Below are 24,992 nucleotides of genomic sequence, written 5' to 3'. Positions count from 1 at the left end.
GTTGATTTTTCAGAAATTTTTTTTTTTTATGATCTGATACAGTGAATCCCAGATATATGAATACATAGACTGTCATAAGTTTTTTGATAATTTTAAAGAAACTTCAAGATAAATTAATAGCCTAGAAATATGAATGCAATTGATGTACTAATGTTAAACTCATTTTTCCACGGAGTTTGATCTTTAATATGTAATACGACATTGTATTCATATATCTGTAGTTACTTTTGAAAACATTTACTTTTGTTTCGAGGATTTTTGATAACAAAGAGGACATTTTCATATTTTCAAGGAATGTATGAAAATATTATTCTAAAAAAACAAAATCAAAAATGTTATGAAATATCAACTATATACAAATGCGTCGAAAAATTATCGATGACTATTGTTAGTAATATCTGAATGATTTGTTTGGAATTAAGTTGATTATTTTAAGATCCGAGTTGAATGTTGCAACTTTCTGAATTTGTATGGACGCTGCGTTCTTCATTATGAGTGGTTTTTAACCATTTTCTTCTTATAGACGCAACAGATATAAGTAAGATTAGTAGCGATCAAAAGTGCTTATTTTTCGCCGTAAGTCTATAACCCCCCTTTCATTTTTCGCGAACACTCCCTTTTTACAACAAATTGAAATAAAACATTAAGATGATTTAATTATTATATTTCAAACGAAGAAAACTTGTGAAAATTGTCAAAAGTAACTAAATCTATTCCAGTTGAATGATCCAGGGTTGATTAAGCTGTAGTTTCAGATTACTTATGATGAGTTGACCGTCAGTGTTTATGTAATCAGAATGCAGGTCACCGTTTACTGTTATAGAACTCACTCCATCACTGAACAAAATAATAAATATATATATACAGGGTGAGTCAAAAAAAGTGTGATTTTCGGCACCTGGTACAAAATTGTACCATTTTTTTGCGACTCTCCTGTATAGTTTTTTTTCAATATTTTTTGAAAATTTGTAATTTTTTTTTGGTACTTCAATGGCCCAAAAAAATCCGGGAACCTTTTTTCTCTCAAAATCAAAAGTTTAGAAAAACAAAAATGTGTAAATGAATCGTTTCTATCGAAATCTAAAATTTTAAAAAGATTGAATCGCAGAATCTTAAAAAATTTTCAAAATTGTAATTAGAAAATTCGCAATTTTAAATTCGTACCGGCTTGAAATATCTAAATATGGTTTATGACAGTGACAGGAAATTTGTATTGTAAAAATCTATTTCTAGTTATGCATTTATTGAACAACGATTCCGTCCATTGTTTACAACAAGGGCGTAATGCAAGGAAAGTCAATTGCGGTTGTGTATACTCTGTGTACATATTGAAACCAGCTCTCTCTGGGCGGAATTTGTAAACAATAATAGATGCAGCAGTGTTCGTTTAGTATCCGAGGAGGTTAAAAGCATTAAATTTTGATAATTTTGATAATTCACATTATAGTTTCCTATGACCAGAATATTTCATTGATTTTTTATGTGAAAGATGGATCCAATGTCAGGCTTCGACATCCGTCTTGTGTTTACATTAGCGCCCAGAGACAGTACACTGCAGTACAAAAGATGCGTACACTTCTAAAATAACTTTCCTTGCCGTACATCCTTGGTTTATAATTGCAATAGTATTTGCCTTTGTTTACAATAAAGTTAGATAAGTTAAGTCTATGAATTTAAAAGTTACTAGCCCTGTTCTTATCTTTATAATGTTACTTACGGGCATCCAACAACAAGTATTTGCTCGATGAAGAGAAGATTAGCCCCGGACCAACCGTCATTATGAACAATATATTCTATTTCATCATCTTTATTGTACATAAAGCTAGTGAGGAGGTATTCTCCGCTCTCTACTGTATCAATAGTGTCTCCGTCATCAAAGAACAGTTCTCCTCGAGCCTTTAATCAAATATTCATCAAAATTTTACATTCTTCATAATATGCTTTATATAAACTGTGGAAAAATAAAGACGACAGTTAGAGTTAACCTTAAATTATGATTTTAAATAGTCCAATTAAATTAAAATACAGAAATTGTGCAATGTACACAGACCAATTTCATTTAATAGTTTGATTTAATTTGTTCAAGCTACTGGTAAAACTTTTTGCTTTATCACAACATCAATGTCGTATTCTTATTCCACAGTTTTATGGGTCCGACTGTAGCTATCCATCTTCTGCAAAATAAATTTAAAGAGAAATAACTTCAACTTTAAGTGAACTTCTGTCTAAAGAGAGAAGTTAACAACAGTATCCTGGGTAACAATGTGTTTAACGGGAAATAACTTCAACTTTAAGTGAACTTCTGTCTAAAGAGAGAAGTTAACACCAGTACCCTGGGTAACAATGTGTTTAACGGGAAATAACTTCAACTTCAAGTGAACTTCTGTCCAAAGGGAGAAGTTAACAACAGTACCCTGGGTAACAATGTGTTTAAAGGGATATAACTTCAACTTTAAGTGAACTTCTGTCCAAAGGGAGAAGTTAACAACAGTACCCTGGGTAACAATGTGTTTAAAGGGATATAACTTCAACTTTAAGTGAACTTCTGTCTAAAAGAGAGGTTAACAACAGTACACTGGGTAACAATGTGTTTAAAGGGATATAACTTCAACTTCAAGTGAACTTCTGCCTAAAGGGAGAAGTTAACAACAGTACCCTGGGTAACAATGTGTTTAAAGGAATATAACTTCAACTTCAAGTGAACTTCTGTCTAAAGAGAGAGGTTTGAAACAGTATCCTGGGTAACAATGTGTTTAAATGGTACCGTCGTGAATCGGGTTTTTTATTCTGTAAATTGAAGGTCGTTTAAAATTATGTTGACAGTTCTTTTAAAATCTTTACTCCATTACCTCTCCGTTACGTCCGTTATTGTCCAGAGCAAAAACCAACTGAAATGGGTTGCTTCTACTCAGCGCTGTGTTTACAGCTAAAATAAAACAAATAAAACATTTTTTAATTTTTTTTTATTTATGTTAAGCAAACAATCTAAATCTAACATTATGTAATAGCATTATTTTCAAGACAGAACCCTTAATTCCAAAAATTTTACCCTTTGTGGGTATCTCTGATACTTGATACTCGAAGTACTTGGTACTTGAAGATGAATAAAGTACCTGGTACTTGAAGAGTAATACATGACCTGTTAATTAAAGAGGAATACAGGACCTGGTACTTGAAGAGGAATAGAGTACTGAATACTTGAAGAGGAATACAGTACCTGGTACTTAAAGAGGAATACAGTACCTGGTATTTGAAGAGGAATAAATTACCTGGTACTTGAAGAGGAATAGAGTACCTGAATACTTGACGAGGAATACAGTACCTGGTACTTGCAAAAGAATACAGTACCCATGGTACTTGACGAGGAATACAGTGTCTGGTATTTGAAGAGGAATAGAGTACCTGGTACTTGAGAGAAATAGAGTACCTGGTACTTGAAAAGGAATACAGTACCTGGTACTTGAAGAGGAATAAAGTACCTGCTACTTGAAGAGGAATGAAGTACCTGGTACTTGGATAGGAATAAAGTACCTGGTACTTGAAGAGGAATAAAGTACCTGGTACTTGAAGAGGAATAGCGTATCCCCCTCTAACATGAAGAGGAAGAACATCTAGAGGAGCATCCACCTCAACCCAACCTTTAAAAGGGAAAATTTAGAAAGAACATTTTTCCCGATTTATAAAAAAACAAGAGGAAGAAATTTTTAAATCTAAATGTTCTTTATTTTTAAAGTTGATGGGGTTTAAAGCTGAGGCCCATAAATCTACGGTATTCGAAGACAATTGTTGGACTCAAGTTAAGGTTTTAAATTTAGGTAAACAAACATGTATCAAAGCAATGAGTCAGTGTACAGTGTACAGTGTACACTAGTGTACACTGACCCATTTATAAGTTATTTAATTAAGCTGGGGGTAAAAGATCGCTGGAATATCGTCTTCATATTTCACATTTTTGTTTGTATTTTTTTACAATTGATAATAATAAATGATAGAAATCCCACGATTTCTTTGAGTTATAACTTACCAGGATGTTTAATTCTTATTCTCATTCATTATATTGAAGTTTATTTACCGGAATCTACCTCCTTCCAAGATGTCCAATCCAGGAAGTTTGAAGCTGAAAACCATCTAGATCCTGAAATTCAAGAATTTATGTTTTATTAAATAATTTAGGCCTAGATAATACATTGAGAACGCTTTCTAAGGACTTATATTATCGTACACTGTAATCACTGTACAGTGTACAGGCCTTTTGTGGAATTTTGTATAGACAAATAAATATCAAGGAACTGTTTTACCGTACTTTCAAGTGACCCTCAATGCAAAGACGACAAAGCCCGATTTATATCATCTCATAAGGAAGAAATTTTAATTGATGAGACAAAGCTTTTAATGACACCGTTGTAGTTTGGGCATTGTCATCTCTGCATGAAGATCCAGCTGAAATTTCGCTTACGGTCCCTTTAATCCAGTAAAAATAGAGGAATCGCATTTAATCTAATTTAACATCTATACAGTCCATTTAACATCTATATACAGTCCATTTAACATCTATATAAAGTCCATTTAACATCTATATATATTTCATTTAACATCTAAATACATTCCATTTAACATCTATACAGTCCATTTAACATCTATACAGTCCATTTAACATCTATATATATTCCATTTAACATCTATATATATTCCATTTAACATCTATACGGTCCATTTAACATCTATATACAGTCCATTTAACATCTATACATTCCATTTAACATCTATATACAGTCCATTTAACATCCATACAGTCCATTTAACATCTATATATAGTCCATTTAACATCTATACAGTCCATCTAACATCTATATACAGTCCATTTAACATCTATACAGTCCATTTAACATCTATATACAATCCATTTAACTTCTATATATAGTCCATTTAACATCTATATACAGTCCATTTAACATCTATACAGTCCATTTAACATCTATATACAATCCATTTAACTTCTATATATAGTCCATTTAACATCTATATACAGTCCATTCAAATTCTATATACAGTCCATTTAACATCTATATACAGTCCATTTAACATCTATACAGGCCATTTAACATCTATACAGTCCATTAACATCTACACAGTCCATTTAACATCTATACAGTCCATTTAACATATATATACAGTTATTTTAACATCTATACAGTCCATTTAACATCTATACAGTCCATTCAACATCTACATTTAACATCTATACAGTCCATTTAACATATATATACAGTTATTTTAACATCTATACAGTCCATTTAACATCTATACAGTCCATTCAACATCTACACAGTCCATTCAACATCTATACAGTCCATTTAACATCTATACAGTCCATTTAACATCTATACAGTCCCTTTAACATCAATACAGTCCTTTAAACATCTAAAAAATCCTTGAACCCCTTGACCGATTAGCCTCAAACTTTGAATTGGAAACCTCGTTGGAACTATGAAAGTGAGTTGACTATTATAATGAAATTAGAGGTCCTGAATTCTGATAGGGACTTTAGAACCCATTTTAACATATTCAATACAGATTTTTCGTATTTGCTATTCTATACTTATTTGTGCAATGTATTTTAAACTTGTCGGTTTTGAACGCTAGAACCGTCGAAAATATATTTTCTACGGTTTTTGCACTTAGTTGTCGTTACTTTATGTGTTTTGGTTTTTAAGTCGGGCTCCCAAGTCAGTTTATTATAAAGAAAATGCTTACCAGGAGGAAGATAAATGTTCCTTGAAGTCGCCCCTTGAGTGAGTACTGGGGATATGAGTAGCTGACTACCCCACATAAACTGATCATCTATAGTCCTGGTCAGATTATCTTGAGGGAACTCATGCCATAGAGCTCGAGCAACTGTACTCCCCTGACAAATTCTTTTAAAAGGGATTGTACACGTAATTTCAAGTGGTCTTCCATTTTAAGATTTGGAGTTTGTCTTCCAATCTACAACTGTACCCCTTCAACCTTTATCTCAGCAAAAATTATAGAGTTATCCCTGATTTTTAAATATGAAAATTATAGAGTTATCCCTGTTTTTTAAATATGCAAATTATAGAGGTATCCCTGTTTTTTATATGAAAATTATAGAGTTATCCCTGTTTTTAATATGAAAATTATAGAGCTTTCCCTGTTTTAATTTGAAAATTATAGAGCTTTCCCTGTTTTTAATATGAAAATTATAGAGTTATCCCTGTTTTTAATATGAAAATTATAGAGGCATCCCTGCTTTTAATATGAAAATTGTTTTCAATTACGGTTTACGCCGCGGATTTGTGCAAAAGAGAAAAGTAAGAGAATTAAGATAGAATTAAGTAAGACGAAAAAAAACGACGTTGTCTTCACTAATTCAAAATCAATTAAGTATTAAAAGTTACCGTTGTGCATCGGATATGTAAAACCTTAAATCGAGGGACAATTAAAAATAACGCTGGACACACCCTCTGTATGCGTAGAATTGTTTTGCGAGGGAAGAGGCATTAAAACAGTGTTGAATACTTTAACCTGTATTTAATCTAAAAGTTTACTTTTACAACACTTTGAAAAATTGACTCTGGCAGATCTTTATATATATGTCTGCTTGTTTGTATGCTTCCAATAAAGTTAAGACGGTTGAACAGATGTGGCAATTACGTTTTTTGATAAACCACCAATTTAAACAAAATCCACGAAAAACATTGTTGATCATCATCATTTTTTCAGAAGCATATCAGAGAAAAGTTTTCGTTTTTCTAAAAACAACTTTAATGATCACATTTTTTTTGTTATTTAAAGAAGCCCCGTGACACTAAGTGCTCTTGCACCTTCATCTCTCTGAAAGAATGATCGTCATATCAGAGCAAAGAGCAATTGTTCATGATATTTATCGCGACAATTAGTGTCTGAAGAGACTGTAGACGTAATTTCAAGAGCCCTCCTTTTCTAAAATTCCATATCCGTTTCACAACGTTGCCATAAAAACATCTATCTGATTAAGAATGAATTCTATATATCCTTGTGTTTATGGCTGACAATTTATCATTCACTATTGTGAGTTCTACAAAAGCTATATGAGCATTTATTTAGCAGAGACAATGAAAAAATTGAAATCAAAATTACAAAATCTTCCTCATTTTTACTCAGATAAAGGTTTAAATTATGCCGTTGAGAATCGGACATGCCATGCCATCCTATTCAAAAAGGGTCCTTTAAAATCACGTTGGCAGTCCCTTTAAAATGAAGTTTGTTTAAGTTTGTTAAAAGTACTATATCATGTTATTTGCTTACTTGTGTAAAATCACGTTAACAGTTCCTTTAAAATGAAGTTTGTTTAAGTTTGTTAAAAGTATTATATCATGTAATTTGCTTACTTGTGTATAATCACGTTAACAGTTCCTTTAAGATGAAGTTTGTTTAAGTTTGTTTGTTATTTACTTACTTGTGTATAATCACGTTAACAGTTCCTTTAAGATGAATTTGTTTAATTTTGTTAAAAGTATTATATCTTGTTATTTACTTACTTGTATATAATCACGTTAACAGTTCCTTTAAGATGAAGTTTGTTTAAGTTTGTTAAAAGTATTATATCATGTTATTTACTTACTTATGTATAATCACGTTAACAGTTCCTTTAAGATGAAATTTGTTAAAGTTTGTTAAAAGTATTATATCTTGGTATTTGCTTACTTGTGTATAATCACGTTAACAGTTCCTTTAAGATGAAGTTTGTTAAAGTTTGTTAAAAGTATTAAATCTTGTTATTTACTTACTTGTGTATAATCACGTTAACAGTTCCTTTAAGATAAAGTTTGTTAAAGTTTGTTAAATGTATTATATCATGTTATTTACTTACTTGTGTATAATCACGTTAACAGTTCCTTTAAGATGAAGTTTGTTTAAGTTTGTAAAAGTATTATATCATGTTATTTACTTACTTGTGTATAATCACGTTAATAGTTCCTTTAAGATGAAGTTTAATAAAGTTTGTTTAAAGTATTATATCTTGTTATTTGCTTACTTGTGTATAATCACGTTAACAGTTCCTTTAAGATGAAGTTTGTTTAAGTTTGTTAAAAGTATTATATCTTGTTATTTACTTACTTGTGTATAATGTGAATAGAAGAGGGTGTACAAATAAGGAAGAAGATTGTATCTTATGTTTAAAGCATCTCGAGTAATTCTTAAAAATCATAAAAATTATTGACATTTCTAATTTTAATTTAAAATGTCAAAAAACAATTTTCTGAAATTAATACGACTTACAGAGCAATCTCCTCCCCAAAGAACCCTGGATCCTGTTCAATATTCCCCAATCCATTGTGATTCCTAAACAACAAAATAAAAAATTATTTAAAAGACGACTGCGTGAAATGAATTTTATTTCTGGACTCGTAGTTCTCCACGGCTTAATATCTTTATATGTTTCAGAGAGTAGATAAAATTAATCCAGCCTTTATATCGTCATTTTTACGAAATTCAAATCTTTAATAAAGTTTCAATGGATCCTATATACCTAGAGATTGGATCCTATATACCCAGAGATTGGATACTATATACCTAGAGAATGGTTCCTAAATATCTAGAGAATGGATGCTATATGCCTAAAAAAGGATCCTATATGCATAAAGAATGGATGTTATATACCTACAGAATAAGTCCATACCTGAAGAATGGATCCTACATACACACAGAACTTATGCTATATACCTAGTGAATATAAACTATTTACCTAGAGAATGGATGCTATATACCTATAGAATGGATGCTATATACTTAGAGAATATAAACTATTTACCTAGATAATGGATCCTATGTACCTAGAGAATGGATGCTATATACCTAGAGAACGGATCCTTTATACCTAGAGAACGGATCCTATATACCTAGATAATGGATTATATGTACTGTATGTAGAATTTATACTACATAGAGAATTGATGCTATTATCCTAGAGAATGGATCCTACCCAGGGGGGATGATTACTTCTCTACCTGTGTGCTCAGTTAACTGTACTTTACACTTACAACTTTTTACTAATATTTATATAATATAGGTTAAGCCAGAATCAACTTATAATAAACAAATATGCAGTACTCTCTCGGTATATTTCCTGGCCTATAAAATTAGTAAAGAATTAGCATACATCATCAGTCTATACACAATAACCTCGTTGATCCTACCTAGAGAATGGATCCATCCTGGAGCATGGATCCTACCTGGAGAATAGATCCTACTTCGAGAATAGATCCTACCTAGAGAAAGGATCCTACCTTGAGATTAGATCCTACCTAGAGAATAGATCCTACCTAGAGAAAGGATCCTACCTCGAGAATGCATCCTACCTAGAGAAAGAATCCTACTTGAAGAAAGAATCCTACTTGAAGAAAGAATCCTACTTGGAGAAAAGATCCTACCTGGAAAATGGATACTATCTGGAGAAAGGATCCTACCTGGAGAATTAATACTTCCTGAAGAAAGGATCCTACCTGGAGAATGGATAGAAAGCTCCAAGCTGCTGCCATCTACTGCACAGCTCTGGAGTAGTATCATCAATAAATCCACAAATATCTGCTCCAACAAATGGGATACCAAACTAAACCATCAAAAAATGAAGTTGTTTTGGTTTTCTGAGCCCGAAATTTAAGACAGAGTATAGTAATGAAACTCGGTTTCGAAAACTGATTCTGATTTCTTAAATAAAATTCTACTCAAATGGATAGACCCCATAATGGAAACTCGGGAGTTTCGTTCGACGATACTCACATAAATTTCGGGCTCTGGTATGTTTTCACTGTAAACTACAATAAGGTATGTAACTCGTGATAATATAATTTGTATCGCAACATATTCCGTGCATTGTATTTGAATTCTTTAAAGTTTGCAGATGGTCATGAAGCTACTGGTTCGGACATCCTTCTTTTTGTTTTTAATTTTTGATTTGGTTTTCATAAAATTCTTAAACATATTAACATAACAAAGACGAATTTGTCAGTTTAAAGGGACTTGAGCGTAATCTCAAGTAACGTTCAACTTGAAGGGCATCGTTTCCTTTAAAACTTTAACTGATCAAAGATGACAGACTTATTTATCTATTGAAATACTTTGTTGCAAGCTGTTCTATATTTAAGGAATATTATTATTTACTTCCTAGAACTGGCAGAGTGAATCGGATATGTCCCACTATGGAATTACGTCTACAGTTCCTTTAAGTTTGAATACCTGGTTGAATTGAAGCATACCAATTACTGAAGCTCTAAGATTACTCCAGTTTGAGAAATTATCTCCCAACCAATGAGCAACCCATCTTCCTGATCCAACAAAGGTTGATCGACTCAATACTAGACCACGCTTTCCTACCACCATATGCAGTGAAAATAGAATATTGAGAATGTTTGTTAATTTCAATGGTGGTATTTGAGGGTAAATTTCAAGTATTTCGAATATTCTTTTAATCTTTAAAGTAACAGAATAGATGAAGAAAAAATGTTCAGTAAAATTTACTGCATAATCTTCCCTGTCGCTTCTCTGACCCCGTTCAGAGTTGGTTTAGATTGAAACCATCCAAACATATTATGCAGATCATAATGATCCCCTGAACAAAACATATTATGCAGATCATAATGATTCCCTGAACAAAACATATTATGCAGATCATAATGATCCTCTGAATAAAACATATTATGCAGATCATAATGATCCCCTGAACGAAACACATTATGCAGATCATAATGATCCCTTGAACAAAACACATTATGCAGATCATAATGATCCTCTGAACAAAACATATTATTTATCAGTTGTTTAAGTATACCTGTAGCATGAACGGCATCTCCGCAAATTGTTTTATCAGCGAGACCATTTTTAGCATCGTCAATACGGACCTATTGGAAATAAATATACAATCACTAGAAATTCAAGGCGCTTCGCGCCCATCTTCTAAATTAGTTGTGAACATGTTCTCTTTGTGTACATCGTAAAACAAAACAAAAATAATTCGCGGATTTTTACAAAAAATTTCGCGGATTTTCAAAATTTTTAAAAATTTAATGACGAACGAATTTTGATAGAGACAAATATTTGAAATTTTGATTTTTCATATCATTCATTTCAAGTAAAACTTCATTCTTCCCAAGTATTCATTTGCTTGTCATAAAGAATGTTATCCCAGCTCACCAAATACAGAGTTTCCCACGAGACATGACAGTTCAGAGACGACTTAATGATTGTCTTTGGTCTTTAAAATAATTCGCGGCATTGATTTATCAAGAATAATTCTCGAAACAAAAATCACAAAATTCCCGTAGTCCTTCAAATATCAAAGACGATCTTCAAGGCGTCTCTTTACTGTCTTGATTCGGGGGACACCCTGTATTTAAATATTACATGAGGAAGGTATGGAGGGTAGTTGGTAGCAGTAGCAGCACAGCCCTCGTTTAAATCTCCAGCCACAAAGTTTGCAGGTTCATTCATGTCTATCCAGAGACCATCAAAATCAATCAGGTCATGGAACTCTTAAAATAAGAATATAGTTGCTACATCTAAAAGTAAGAATATTTAGTTGCTAAACCTTAAAATAAGAGTATAGTTGCTACATCTAGAACTAAGAATATTTAGTTGCTAAACCTTAAAATAAGAGTATAGTTGCTACATCTAAAACTAAGAATATTTAGTTGCTAAACCTTCAAATAAGAGTATAGTTGCTACATCTAAAACCAAGAATATAGGAGTATAATTGCTACATCTTAAACTAAGATTATTTAGTTGCTAAACCTTTTAAATAAGAGTACAGTTGCTACATCTAGAACTAAGAATATTTAGTCGCTAAACCTTAAAATAAGAGTATAGTTGCTACATCTAAAACTAAACCTTAAAATAATATCTTAAAACTAGAATATATAGTTGCTAAATCTTAAAACAAGAATATATAGTTACTAAATCTTAAAACAAGAATATATAGTTGCTATATCTTAAAACAAGAATGTGTAAATGCTATATCTTAAAACAAGAATATATAGTTGCTATATCTTAAAACAAGAATATTTCATTCTGAACCTTTCAAAATGGGTAATGTTGCTGTTACCTCTTTAAACCTTAATACAGTGAAACCCTTAATAACGAATACATCGGAAGAATTTATCAAATGTCGTCTTGACAATTTTTCAATTTTTCAAAACTAAATATCTGCAACATTCCATTATCAGAAAGTGAAGAATACGACATTTGATGAATTCTTTCGATGTATTCGTTATTAAGGGTTTCACTGTACAAAAATGCATATTCTGCTAACCCTTTTTTTAAATTTTAGAGCTGTAAGAGATTTGCTTAATTTACTTAATTGCATAATTAACTCCAAAAACTGTATTAAATATGTAAACATGTCAGCAATCTTATTAAAAACTAGAATAGTTAGTTGCGAAATCTTACCTTTAATGAGTATCTGCCACCACTCATGGGTTCTAAAATACATTTCAAGTAATTTAAAAGTATCATTATGAATGTCGTCTTTGTTCCACCAGTGCTGATTTCTGGAGTTTTCTGTCCTCTTGCAGGGTGATAATTATACCAAATACGTATTTAATATGTTTTTTAAAAACTGGATTACCTTAGATTAGTGTAGTCAGGGAAGTAAACAGGATCATTAGGCCATACTCTTCCTAAATAAACATTATAAACAGGATCATTAGGCCATACTCTTCCTAAATAAACATTATAAACAGGATCATTAGGCCATACTCTTCCTAAATAAACATTATAAACAGGATCATTAGGCCATACTCTTCCTAAATAAACATTATAAACAGGATCATTAGGCCATACTCTTCCTAAATAAACATTATAAAAAAAAAGAAGCTTAATAGTCAATTATAACAATCGATTAACCAGAGCAGGATGCGTTCCGTTTCTTTTTTGAATTAAGTCGCGTGTTGGTCATAATTTAACAATCTTTTAACCTATGGATTCTGCTTAATCATGCAAATAGTCATAAGTGAGACATGGTTGAACTACGAAGACGTGGTTCAACCACTTCTCTTATTCTTGAACCGGTTTTACTGCATCTGTTCGGTTCAACTGATTCATCAAATCTGGTTTCTAAAGTATTGTTTTCTTGATATCAGAGTCAATGCTTGATCTTGATCTTCTGTTAATCTAAAGGTTAATTTTTTATCCTTACTTGTCAATCAGATATCCAGTAAACTGCTATAATCAGATATCCAGTAAACTGCTATAATCAGATATCCAGTAAACTGCTATAACCAGATATCCAGTAAACTGCTATAACCAGATATCTAGTAAACTGCTATAACCAGATATCCAGTAAACTGCTGTAATCAGATATCCAGTAAACTGCTATAACCAGATATCCAGTAAACTGCTATAACCAGATATCCAGTAAACTGCTATAACCAGAAAGCAAGGAACCTTGAGTTCAACCAGTAAGAGAATAGATACACAAAATCAAGAGATCAAGAAGATTCTGCTTAAAATTCAAAAGTGTCCACGGTGGATCTCGAGATTATGGATATCCAACAGTATTCAACACAACACTTCCCAGCTCAGGGGAATCTTCCTTGATACATCTATGGAATCCGTTATATTACCTATAAGTGGTTCCCCATTGGGTTTATTAATCCAAACTCCAAACTGTTCTCCAAGATCATATGGTTTATACGTACAGTTTGGTTCTCCAATACTAATACAAGGGTCAAGGATCGTTACAAACCTAAACCAATATATATTATAGATTTAGTTTAATCAGATTGCTAAAATTATTTTTAAATGGATTGTTCACTTATTTTAAAATAACTTCAGACCTTAAAGATACAATTTTTAAGAATGTACTTCTTCAATTTAAGACTTTTTTAAAACTTTGAAAGATTGATTCTTTTGGGGATAAGACCAATTTACACAAAAACATGTGCATAGACTCAGTACACTTTGGTCTCTCATCATCGGCTAGATTTGGTTCATCAACCAATCAGATAAAAGTAGAAACAAGAACGTGGTAAAATATCGCTCAGTTGTAAACATGTTTACCTAACACCTTCCTCCTTGATCACTCTAACATATTCAGCAAGTCCTCCAAATCTCTCAGCATCAATTGTAAAATCTAAATATTTCGATTATAAAAATATAAGGAAACTTCAACCAGGAGCTATGATAGTCAACATGTAAGATTTCCATCTAACATAAAATTTGTGGTGGGAAATGAATCATGTTTATGTATAATCGTTTTTTTTACTTAAAGGGAGTATTCGCGAAAAAATGGGGGTTTAGGCTTACGGCATTATATAATCGCTTTTGATAGCCACTAAAATTACTTCTATCTGTTGCGTCTTTAAGGAGACAATTGTTAAAAACGACTTGTACCAAAGAACATAGTGTCCATACATAGCTACCAAAACACGTTTAATTGTTTAACACATTGTTTGCAAGCTGTTTTAAGTTTTAAAATTATTAATATTCACTTTTTAAATATTGAAAAAATAAATATTTTCGGTTGACATTTTGGAAACTGCTCTTGATGTAAAATATTCAAGAGATTTCAACATTTTCACATCTCTTTACTCGATGAACAATCAACGGTTCGAAGGTAACCGTTGTAAATTATGCAATGCTGAATCCATATCTACCACCTTTACAGAAAATACCAGATTTAATCGTTTTTACCTAATTGTCTTTCCATGATGTCAATATCTCCCCATTGAGCATCTTGAGGTATCTTGTACATAACCATCCTATCCCTAGCAGCCTAGTCAAATATAGTTTAGAGGAGATATCTTATACATAACCATCCTATCCCAAGCAGCCTAATCAAATATAGTTTAGAGGAGATATCTTATACATAACCATCCTATCCCTAGCAGCCTAATCAAATATAGTTTAGAGGAGACATCTTATACATAACCATCCTATCTCTAGCAGCCTAATCAAATATAGTTTAGAGGAGATATCTTATACATAACCATTCTATCCCTAGCAGCCTAATCAAATATAGTTTAGAGAAGATATCCTTTTCATAGCAGACTGGATAGATGTGATATATGTAAACACTGATTTATCAGACCCGGAGCCTGCCTGTTTAAGAATATCAAACCTTCTGGCTTTATTAATGTTAAAACTAGTCCATGATTTGATGGTTTAAACACATAACTGCAAAATAAAATTTCCAAGGTATATAACGTTGTTCTGTATCTGAACCCATTATTTCACTGACATTTTGTTCTGTTGAAAAACAAACACATTTTCCCATTTATAAGACTGAGGTTTTTTTAGGTTAGGGATTGTGCGCTGCGTCTAGGACAACTAGCAAATAATATTTTTCTTTAGAAAGGTAAATAATGTCGAAAATGCTACAACAATGTTGAAACTTGTGCTGGGAATGATTAAAGTACATTAAAAAAGTTTTTATTTTATCATTATTTCACCTGCATATTTTCCAAACTATCATATCCATATCTACAAAGATGAAACCCTAAGCTCCAGTAGGGGGGAATAGGAGTCCGACCTATTGCCTAAAAAAAATCTTTAATCCAAAGCCATGATATTTCTTTATTTATGTGTGCTGTTTATCTCGACAAATCAAGTACTAATTAACATAGGCACAACAAAAAAAAATGATTATTATTTCACGCAAAATAAAATCCTCCCCCCCCCCCCCATAAAAATATCCCGATTGCGCCTCTGATACTTACCCCTGTATATTGTTGAACCACGGATTCCGGTGAAGGACCAAGAAAAATATAAACATCTAAAAGACCACCTGTAACAAAATCATGTAAATCTTGAGAAAAAAATAGGAATTTACCAAATAAATTTTAGAATGTTCCCCCTTCGTTCTTACCGATAGTTCTGTATATTGCTCCAGGCATAGGAGTCAGTGAAATCTCCTAAAATATCATTAAGTCATATAAATCTTAAATCTATAGTTTTAGACTACAGATAATGAGTATAACTGTGATTACTTTTGGTTTCTATAATTTTTATATTTTTATATCATTTAACAATAAAGGGTTGATGAGACTAAGGAAACTGGATCAAAACCTTGATCGGGATTTTTCCGTACATTCCTGGTTTCCTGAAGCTAGACTGCATTGTTTTTATTCTAAACGTTTTAGGTCTTTATTTTTTAGCTAACCCTGCCGTACGTTGCTAAACCCCTGTGCAATACACAAAATATTATTAACAAAATTATTTAAAACCTGGGCCGCAGAATTTAAGAATAGAAGTCCTGCTGTATCACCATTCTTATCCAGTATAGTTAGTCTAGGGTGGACACCGTACATGTTCCTGTACATTAATAGTATAGTAAGTCTAGGATGTACACCGCACATGTTCCTGTACATATATAGTATATGGTAAGTCTAGGATGTACAACGCACATGTTTCTGTACATATATAGTTTAGTTAGTCTAGGATGTACACCGTAAATGTTCCTGTACATATATAGTGTATAGTAAGTCTAGGATGTACAACGTACATGTTCCTGTACATATATAGTACAGTTAGTCTAGGATGTACAACGCACATGTTCCTGTACATATATAGTATATAGTAAGTCTAGGATGTACAACGTACATGTTTCTGTACATATATAGTTTAGTTAGTCTAGGATGTACACCGTACATGTTCCTGTACATATATAGTATAGTTAGTCTAGAATGTACAACAAACATGTTCCTGTACATATATAGTATAGTTAGTCTAGAATGTACAACAAACATGTTCCTGTACATATATAGTACAGTTAGTCTAGGATGTACAACGTACATGTTCCTGTACATATATAGTATAGTTAGTCTATGATGTACAACGAACATGTTCCTGTACGTATATAGTATAGTTAGTCTAGGATGTACAACGTACATGTTCCTGTACATATATAGTATAGTTAGTCTAAGATGTACACCGTACATGTTCCTGTACATATATAGTACAGTTAGTCTAGGATGTACACCGTACATGTTCCTGTACATATATAGTATAGTTAATCTAGGATGTACACCGTACATGTTCCTGTACATATATAGTATAGTTAGTCTAGGATGTACACCGTACATGTTCCTGTACATATATAGTATAGTTAGTCTAGGATGTACACCGTACATGTTCCTGTACATATATAGTATAGTTAGTCTAGGATGTACACCGTACATGTTCCTGTACATATATAGTATAGTTAGTCACTCCCTTTTAATTTGTTGAATGTCCTATTAATTTGGAGACAACCCCTTTAACTAGTGTATTACGTTGTATCTGATGGAATCATGGGGGTTGGTCTCTTCTGTACAAATTATAATTTGCAGACAACCCCTTTAATTTGCAGACTATCCCTTTAATTTGCAGACTACCACTTTAATGAATGTGTTACGTTCCGTCTGATGATGGGGGTTGGTCCCTTCCGTACATACCAAATGTATAATTTGCAGACTACCCCTTTAATAAATGTATTACGTTGCTCCTGATGGGGGTTGGTCCCTTCCATACAATCCGAATGTATTCCAGTTCATATCATGGGAAAAACTAAGCTGCTCGTTTTCACCTAAATAATATATTCTTTTAAAAGAAATATTATAATAACGAGCGATATAAAAAACGGAATATTCTAATAAAAATGAAGAAAGTCAGAAAAAGCAAGGAAAGTCATATTAATACTGATAATTGATATTTTCTTGTTATCTAATTAAAAGTATTACCACTGACCCAAATATATTGTCAAGTACGATGGCAACATAGAATTTGTACACTCTCAGTACAGCTGTATTCTTACGCCAGTGTCAACTCAGTTTTTGAGTCCCACAAAATCATTAATAATAATGATAATTTTAGAATTAAGTGCGTATCTTACAGTGAAATAAGTGCAATTACATGAGTTCTTTATTTTCTGTTTTTGCACTTTTTTATTGAATCTTTATGTCAACTAATGTGAGAAAATTTCGTTTTCCTTGTTATATTTGACACTTGTGACGTCGTGTATCATTGGTCCATTTCTCTGTTGCCACCTATTGTACTTGATAATCTATTTGCACTGACCAGACATATGAAAAAGATAAAACAATAACTAACTATACTGTACAAAAATTCAAGTCAGCAAGTGTTTAAAACGACTATGTTGAAAATGGATTAATATCTTTAAATAACAACAGTTATAACATTAACTTTATTTTCTAGATGATGATCTGAACTTGAACTTTTGAATTGAAAGAAAGAGTTAACCTTTATTCTAATGAAGTTTTACTTAATCCCTTCATTTGCAGTTTCATAAATTTTCGCCTTACAAAATAGATGCAAATATTAGATCTGTAGGTTTAAATTCCGCCTTTTAAAATGAGTCCAAAATATTAGATCTGTATGTTTAAATTCCGCACTACAAAATGGGTCCAAATATTAGATTTGTACGTTTAAATTCCGCATTTTAAAATGAGTCCAAATATTAGATCTGTACGTTTAAATTCCGCACTAAAAAATGGGTCCAAATATTAGATCTGTAAGTTTAAATCACGCCCTACAAAATAGGTCCAAATATTAGGTCTGTACGTTTAAATTCCGCTCTACAAAATGGTACCAAATATTAGGTCTGTACATTTAAATTCCGCCCTACAAAATGAGTCCAAATATTAGGTCTGTACGTTTAAATTCCGCCCTAAAGAATGGTTCCAAGTATCAGATTTTTACGTCGAAATTCAGCCCTACAAAATGGGTCCAAATATTAGATTTGTACGTTTAAATTCAGCCCTACAAAATGGTTCCAAATATTAGATTTGTACGTTTAAATTCCGCCCTACAAAATGGGTCCAAATATTAGATCTGTACGTTTAAATTCCGTCTAACAAAATGGGTCTAAATGTTAAGTTTGTACATTGAAAATATGCCCTGAAAAATGAGCCCAAATATTAGGATTAAGCTCTAAAAAATAAGTGGTCTCACCCCAACCATAAAGATTAGATCCTGTGGGTAGCCGGATAGGTAGCTGGATAAACTGATCAGAGAAAACCAGCCCAGGTAATGACGTATCTAAATATTAATGGTGTTTCATGTATCTCGATATGGATTCAAAAGTCTTAATCTCAAAATTTAGGTATCTAAACATTGCATTTTTGGAGTTAATTGTAATTGACAATAAAGTTTTTATTTTATTTTTCGACAAATCTGTTTCCTTAATTCTTTTACGTTCCATTTTTTTGCAAGGTAATCTCTTTTAATTTCAGTCTTTTGTCATTTACTGTTTTAAAATAAAGGGTTCTTTTCTAATTCAGTTTCTGTCATTTCTTCTTTTTCTTTTATGAGTAATTTTTTTGCCAATTACTCTATTGTGATTTAAATACAGTCACAATCAGAAAACTGTGGAATAGGAGGACTACATTATATTATTTCTGAAGTGCATTTGATCTTGTTTAAAGCAAATAGCATTACTTGAAAGTTACTAAATTACTTATTAAGTAAAATGGGTCTATTTACATTGCAAAATTGCTGTGCGTCATGTTCAATGTGCTATTAAAAGTCAAAACTTGAATTTAACAGTTGAATTCCTATTTCAGAGTTCTCTGGTTATCACTGTATTGCCAGTTATTTTTGGGTGATTTAGTTGTTCGGTGATTATAGTTTGTTTACCAAGGACCAGCTCCCCGCTAGATCTTCTATTCACTCTGATTCCGAAAGTAGGAGAAGAAGTGAAGCTTACTGTATACTCAGGGTTGGAGGGCATACCACCAAGAGAAGGAATTTCTTCAAACACAGACAATAAAATCCGTTTTTAATAACTATCAATTAAAATTTTGTACTATTAATGATAAAAATATCTATGTTTATTGTGTTTGTGTTTCCTATTGGAACTTGAAATCTAGGTTTGTCATCTGTGATAAGAATTCTACAACATGGGACATATTTAATCACAGTTTTTCAAACCGCGCGCCAGTGAAATATAAATCTAGAAGTCAAACTTATGTTGCCATTATTCTTATCTTCTTTCGTCCTCTTCAATATTCTGTGGTTGGAACCAATGGCATCCATAAAATCGACCGGATCAAACACATTATTCTAGAATTTAAAAATTGCCACATTGGATCAGGATCAAGCGTTGTACAAGATTAGCGCTATGTCACACAAAAGTTTTGACCTTGAAATTGGTGTCGGGTAGAATCCAAGTCTGAATGTATAAAAAATGCTATAAATATGTTCCTAAGTCTGTTATCTGTCTGGAAGAAGACTTGAACCCACAGATCTTGCGATTCACCTAAAAATATTGTCATTTTACATAAGTTTTAGTCTTTTTAATTAAGTTTATGTCATTACGTCATTTTACATAAAGGGAATGGTGACAAAAATTGAGAAGTGTGTACTGTGTAGGATGATGCATAGAACAGTTAGCCTTATCTATGGTACTTGTGGAGCTCTATCCATTAAAACTTGATATAAAACGTCCTCATCAGGCCCAAACTTAAATGAAAAGACGGAGGTACCTCTTTAGGATTTAAGAAAAAGGACGGGTTACATAAACATAAACATAGGATCAAATTAAAATTTGCCAAAGCAGCCTACTTATACCTATATTATTATTCTATTTGGATGAAAAAATAAACAGAACTACGAATAAACAGAACTACGAATAAACAGAACTACGAATAAACAGAACTACGAATAATTTTTAATTTTTTTACGAATAACCTCCAAACATAGGAAGAGAAACTGATCTTCTGAGATGAACCATATATCCATCATGGGTTTCTGCTGGCTCATCCAACATCATATATCCATATCCTAAATATTTCTATATATCCAAAGATTCCTATAACTATATATCTATATGTATCAAAATATATCCATACATCCAATATCCATATATCCAAATATATTTGGATATATACCCATATATCCATATCTTCCTTTATCCTGATATCACTATATCCACATATATTTGGATATATACCCTATATCCATATATCCCTAACTACCTGTTGGATAGTAGCACCAGGGTGCTCCCCCCTCCTCCTCCACAATTTCATAAAAACAACCTCGACTCTCACACTTTTCTCTACAATAATAAAACATTTTAAAGGAATTATAAATGTTTAACTGATTACTTGCTTTAAACTCAAATTTTTGCATTTTCAAATCCTTGCAACCCCAAGTAGAACCTAAAGTAAAGGATGTACATAAAAAAGGTTCCCAGTTACATTTTATATTCTAGAGCTCTCAATATTGGCAATACAATCTTGTAAATTCATATTTACCTAATATTGGTTATTATTAAACTATTGCATGCAAAAAAATCGGATTTGGAGATTATTTTTTTGTTGTTTTTGGACATCTGCGACCCGGCGTTGAAAATTGCAGCTGCCAGCTAGATGGACAGTAGACACATAGACTCTATCAACATTCTGAACTCTACAAAGGTTCTTATTTGTGTCCATCTAATTCTTCTCTTTAGAGATGTTTCTCTTCATGGTTGGTAGGGCAGGGATTGTACTGTTCTCTTTTTGATTTTGATTTTGAGGTTTCAGTCACTAAGGAAAGGTTCAGCTGATACTTAGCTGAGCTTATTACTCTATTTTCACTGTAAACATATAAAAGCTTTTTATTTTCATATTCATGATAAGGATTTTCGCCATGCTTCCTTTAAATGTCTTTATCACTTAATGAACACCTGAACATGAGAGGAAATCTTTCTTGTTTTGTTAGGATATTTCCTTGGATTGGGTCTGAAATATCTAAATAAGCCTTTCTTCTACTCTCTTCCAAATGCTTAGACAAATAGCGACATGACTTCATAATTTTTCTTTTGGCGAATATATGCTTATTAAAGATTCTTAAGATTATGATTTAAAAACCTGGCAATCAGTATTCGGCTTGAAAAACGTTTTGATACTTTCACCATGTTGGCAAATGGAATCATCTCAACGAAGTCACATTTTGAAATTTTTAAGCCTTTTTTTGATACAGGATTGGTTAGCTTGATATTCATATAGATTTACATAAATTAGAGAAGAAGTGGTAGGTAGGAACCTTTTTTAATTTAAACCCTTTACAAGCCCTTGATATTACAAACTATAAATTTATCAATCTAGTTTGGGGTTTCCTTAGTTTTCTTTCTTTCTTTCATTTTAATTTTATTCAAATTAATCCAAAGTGGTGACCTGCTAACATCTGGTTCAGGATGGCAATCTATACGCTCAGCTACACTCAGAGCTCCCTCTGAAAAAGATCATTTAAAATAAATTACGCGCCAAAAATTATCAAACTTATAATCCCTATATATTTGCAACCTGAAATTGTATTGATAACAGGTCGCAAAGCTATTAGGATTTAAAGAATAAAGATTGAGTTTATAAAATCCCTGATATAAAGAAAAAACTATTTTACCTTCTGTGAGAGGTTCAACAATAGAGATATTATTGCTAAAGTGACAGTTTTCCCTGAAAACAAATTCTTGGATGAAAATTAATTTTGCTACTACTCACTTCTCACTTCTCATGGATCCCAGTGAATCCATCATATTAACAAGTTGCTGCAGGGTTGAAAACTTGACCAAAGATACTTGACAAATTGGACATCAAATTTTACGTCTTTTTATAAAATCAAGATCATTTTTGGCTTTGTAACCTTATTAAATTATATCAACAATAAAAATCGCAATGCATAGATAGTATATAACGTAATGAATTACAAAGATTATATAATTTTAAGCATAGCAACTTATATCTAAAAGATAAGTTGCATACTGTAAACTGTACAGTGCACACCTCATGATTCTCATGTACAGTTCAATTTCAATAGCGTAGATGTAATTTCAAGTATCCTCTTATTAAAGAGTTGTACGGTCCCTTCTTATCTGAGCAACAATGAGGAAGATAGCATCGTTTTTCTATCTTAAAACATGTTAAATTCTGTTAATTTCCTCCTTTGTTTTTGCTGCATAATTCCACAAGTCCCTTTAATTGAGAAACCAGAGTTTGATAAAACGCTATAAAACCTTGTTTACATTTTTCAGACTAAGCCGTTTGAAAGAATAACGTGAATCAACTCTTTAATTGCAGATTAACTTGAACTTATGCCGACAGTCCCGTTAAATTATATATCTGCTGATCAAGAAATATACCCTGTCACAAGAATAAACAGTGGGACGAAGAGAAAACATTTTGCTCCTTCCCAAACCATCTGAAATAAATATTTTTAATTTAATTTAATTTTTAAAAATAAATTTTCTTTTGTGTTATATTTTAAGCTGAACCATCATGCAATATTATTTTGTATTTTGTGTTTGAAAATAAATACTATAACTATAACTATAATAATATTTTTTTTATGATTTTAACTATAAGTTTAATATGGTATAATAGGAAGATCTGTGTTCACTGTTTTCTTTAAACAGATTAAAGATTCTAACAGAAAAAAATCTTAAATTTTTTAGTCCTTAAACATTTGACTAGCCTGTTTGTACCCGAAAAATGTCAAAACGACTAAACAGGAAAAGTGTCTTATATGAACCTAGAAGATTAAAAAATGTCCGGTTCTGGTCAAACATATACTTCACTCAACAAGAATGGGTTCACACCCTTTGCTAATGGTAGATGTCAAAGTCTACTACAGTCAACAAGAATGGGTTCACACCCTTTGCTAATGGTAGATGTCAAAGTCTACTACAGACAACGAGTATGGGTTCACACCCTCTGCTAATGGTAGATGTCAAAGTCTACTACAGTCAACAAGAATGGGTTCACACCCTCTGCTAATGGTGGATGTCAAAGTCTACTACAGTCAACGAGAATACATTGCTATGTATTTAGAAGTTCAATGAATGCATTCCTGAAAATGTTTTGATTATTTAAGTGCTGACTAATTAACTACTTGTAAATGCACAATTAATGTATATTTAGTTGAGATTTCAATATGTATAGTTTGTTTCAACAAATACCGTAATACGATCAAAACAAAATTATCAAACATTATTTTTTTATTTGGCTCATAATAAATTTTCTTTTGTGTTTTATTTTAAGCTGAACCATCATACATTATTATTTTGTATTTTGTGTTTGAAAATAAACACTATAACTATAACTATATTGAATATAAATTTTGAAAGTTCACTTATCAAAGCTGCGTTATATACGACAATTGGTTAAATAATCTTCTCTAGAAAATGCTTTATGACATGAAAATATTTAATCTATGCTCTCAGGAACGAGATAATGGAGGAGTAATGAGAGATAAGGAACTGTGAGATAAAATATATTATCTCAAGTTTAATTTTCTAGTTTTCTTATCTTCCTTTGCTTTAAAACATGCGATCAACGTGACTATTGTTAGATTTGTGCATTGTTTGAACAAATAGCATTATCTAGGAAAGCAACTAAAAACATTAAATTAATTAAAATTATACATTGGTAGAATTCTTTCTTTTCAAAGACAACCATGGCCCAAGAAAAAGCCAATTTATTATGCAGAATTCCAGCGCAAAGGTATGATACCTTTGCATTTACAATTGTATTTAATTTTTTTTAATTATCTTTAAATTGTCTTAACTATAACTTATTTTAAACATTTGAAAGATTGATACGTTTCCCTACTTCCACAGGAATCCCCGAGTTGGAATCTAGAAACCGGTGTGACGGAGAGAGAAGGTCGTCTTTGTATGAGCGTGTTGATTTGTTTGAAAACGAAAAACATTTATATCTTGCTAATTCTAAAATGAAAAGTTTTTATATTTTTTATGTAATGGCTGACACATTATGTCATTGAAATATGATAATTTTAGATTTGATTGTGCTGTTGTTACTGAAAAAAACGTTTAAGCAGTGTCTCTGCAAAGGTATCATCCCTTCCGCTGGAATTCTGAACGATAAATCGGCTTTTGCTCTGGTCAATGGTCATATATATCCATAGATAAATAAATTAACATAGATAGCTTATGTACGCAAAATCACCAAGAATTGTACAGTCCGAGAACTCATACTTCTAGGGGTCAAAGTGTACTTCAATGA

General features: G+C 31.9%; 1 protein-coding gene across 1 annotated transcript; it reads right to left on the bottom strand.

The window, feature by feature from the left end:
- Positions 1 to 648: 648 nt before the first annotated feature.
- Positions 649 to 23,169, bottom strand: LOC111714646 (maltase-glucoamylase, intestinal). Its single transcript, XM_023489797.1, has 32 exons — positions 23,111 to 23,169; positions 22,375 to 22,427; positions 22,149 to 22,206; positions 20,967 to 21,046; positions 20,680 to 20,772; positions 20,194 to 20,248; positions 19,839 to 19,882; positions 19,627 to 19,740; positions 18,943 to 19,029; positions 17,470 to 17,557; positions 16,218 to 16,305; positions 15,860 to 15,905; positions 15,711 to 15,778; positions 15,444 to 15,530; positions 14,686 to 14,767; positions 14,053 to 14,125; positions 13,617 to 13,738; positions 12,620 to 12,671; positions 12,442 to 12,473; positions 11,401 to 11,528; positions 10,829 to 10,898; positions 10,532 to 10,609; positions 10,237 to 10,370; positions 9,504 to 9,610; positions 8,281 to 8,343; positions 8,119 to 8,197; positions 5,755 to 5,905; positions 4,073 to 4,135; positions 3,558 to 3,638; positions 2,850 to 2,926; positions 1,718 to 1,896; positions 649 to 837 (listed from the first exon to the last, which is right to left on the bottom strand). The coding sequence occupies exons 1-32, from the start codon at positions 23,167 to 23,169 to the stop codon at positions 711 to 713; spliced, it is 2,718 nt and encodes a 905-aa protein (XP_023345565.1). The 3' UTR covers positions 649 to 710.
- Between the last annotated feature and the right edge of the window lie 1,823 nt (positions 23,170 to 24,992).

Source organism: Eurytemora carolleeae, unplaced genomic scaffold (genome assembly GCF_000591075.1).
Source record: "Eurytemora carolleeae unplaced genomic scaffold, Eaff_2.0 scaffold793, whole genome shotgun sequence".
NCBI classification, from domain to species: domain Eukaryota; kingdom Metazoa; phylum Arthropoda; class Copepoda; order Calanoida; family Temoridae; genus Eurytemora; species Eurytemora carolleeae.
Note: the sequence above shows the minus strand (reverse complement) of the source record. Positions and strands in the feature narration are given on the sequence as shown.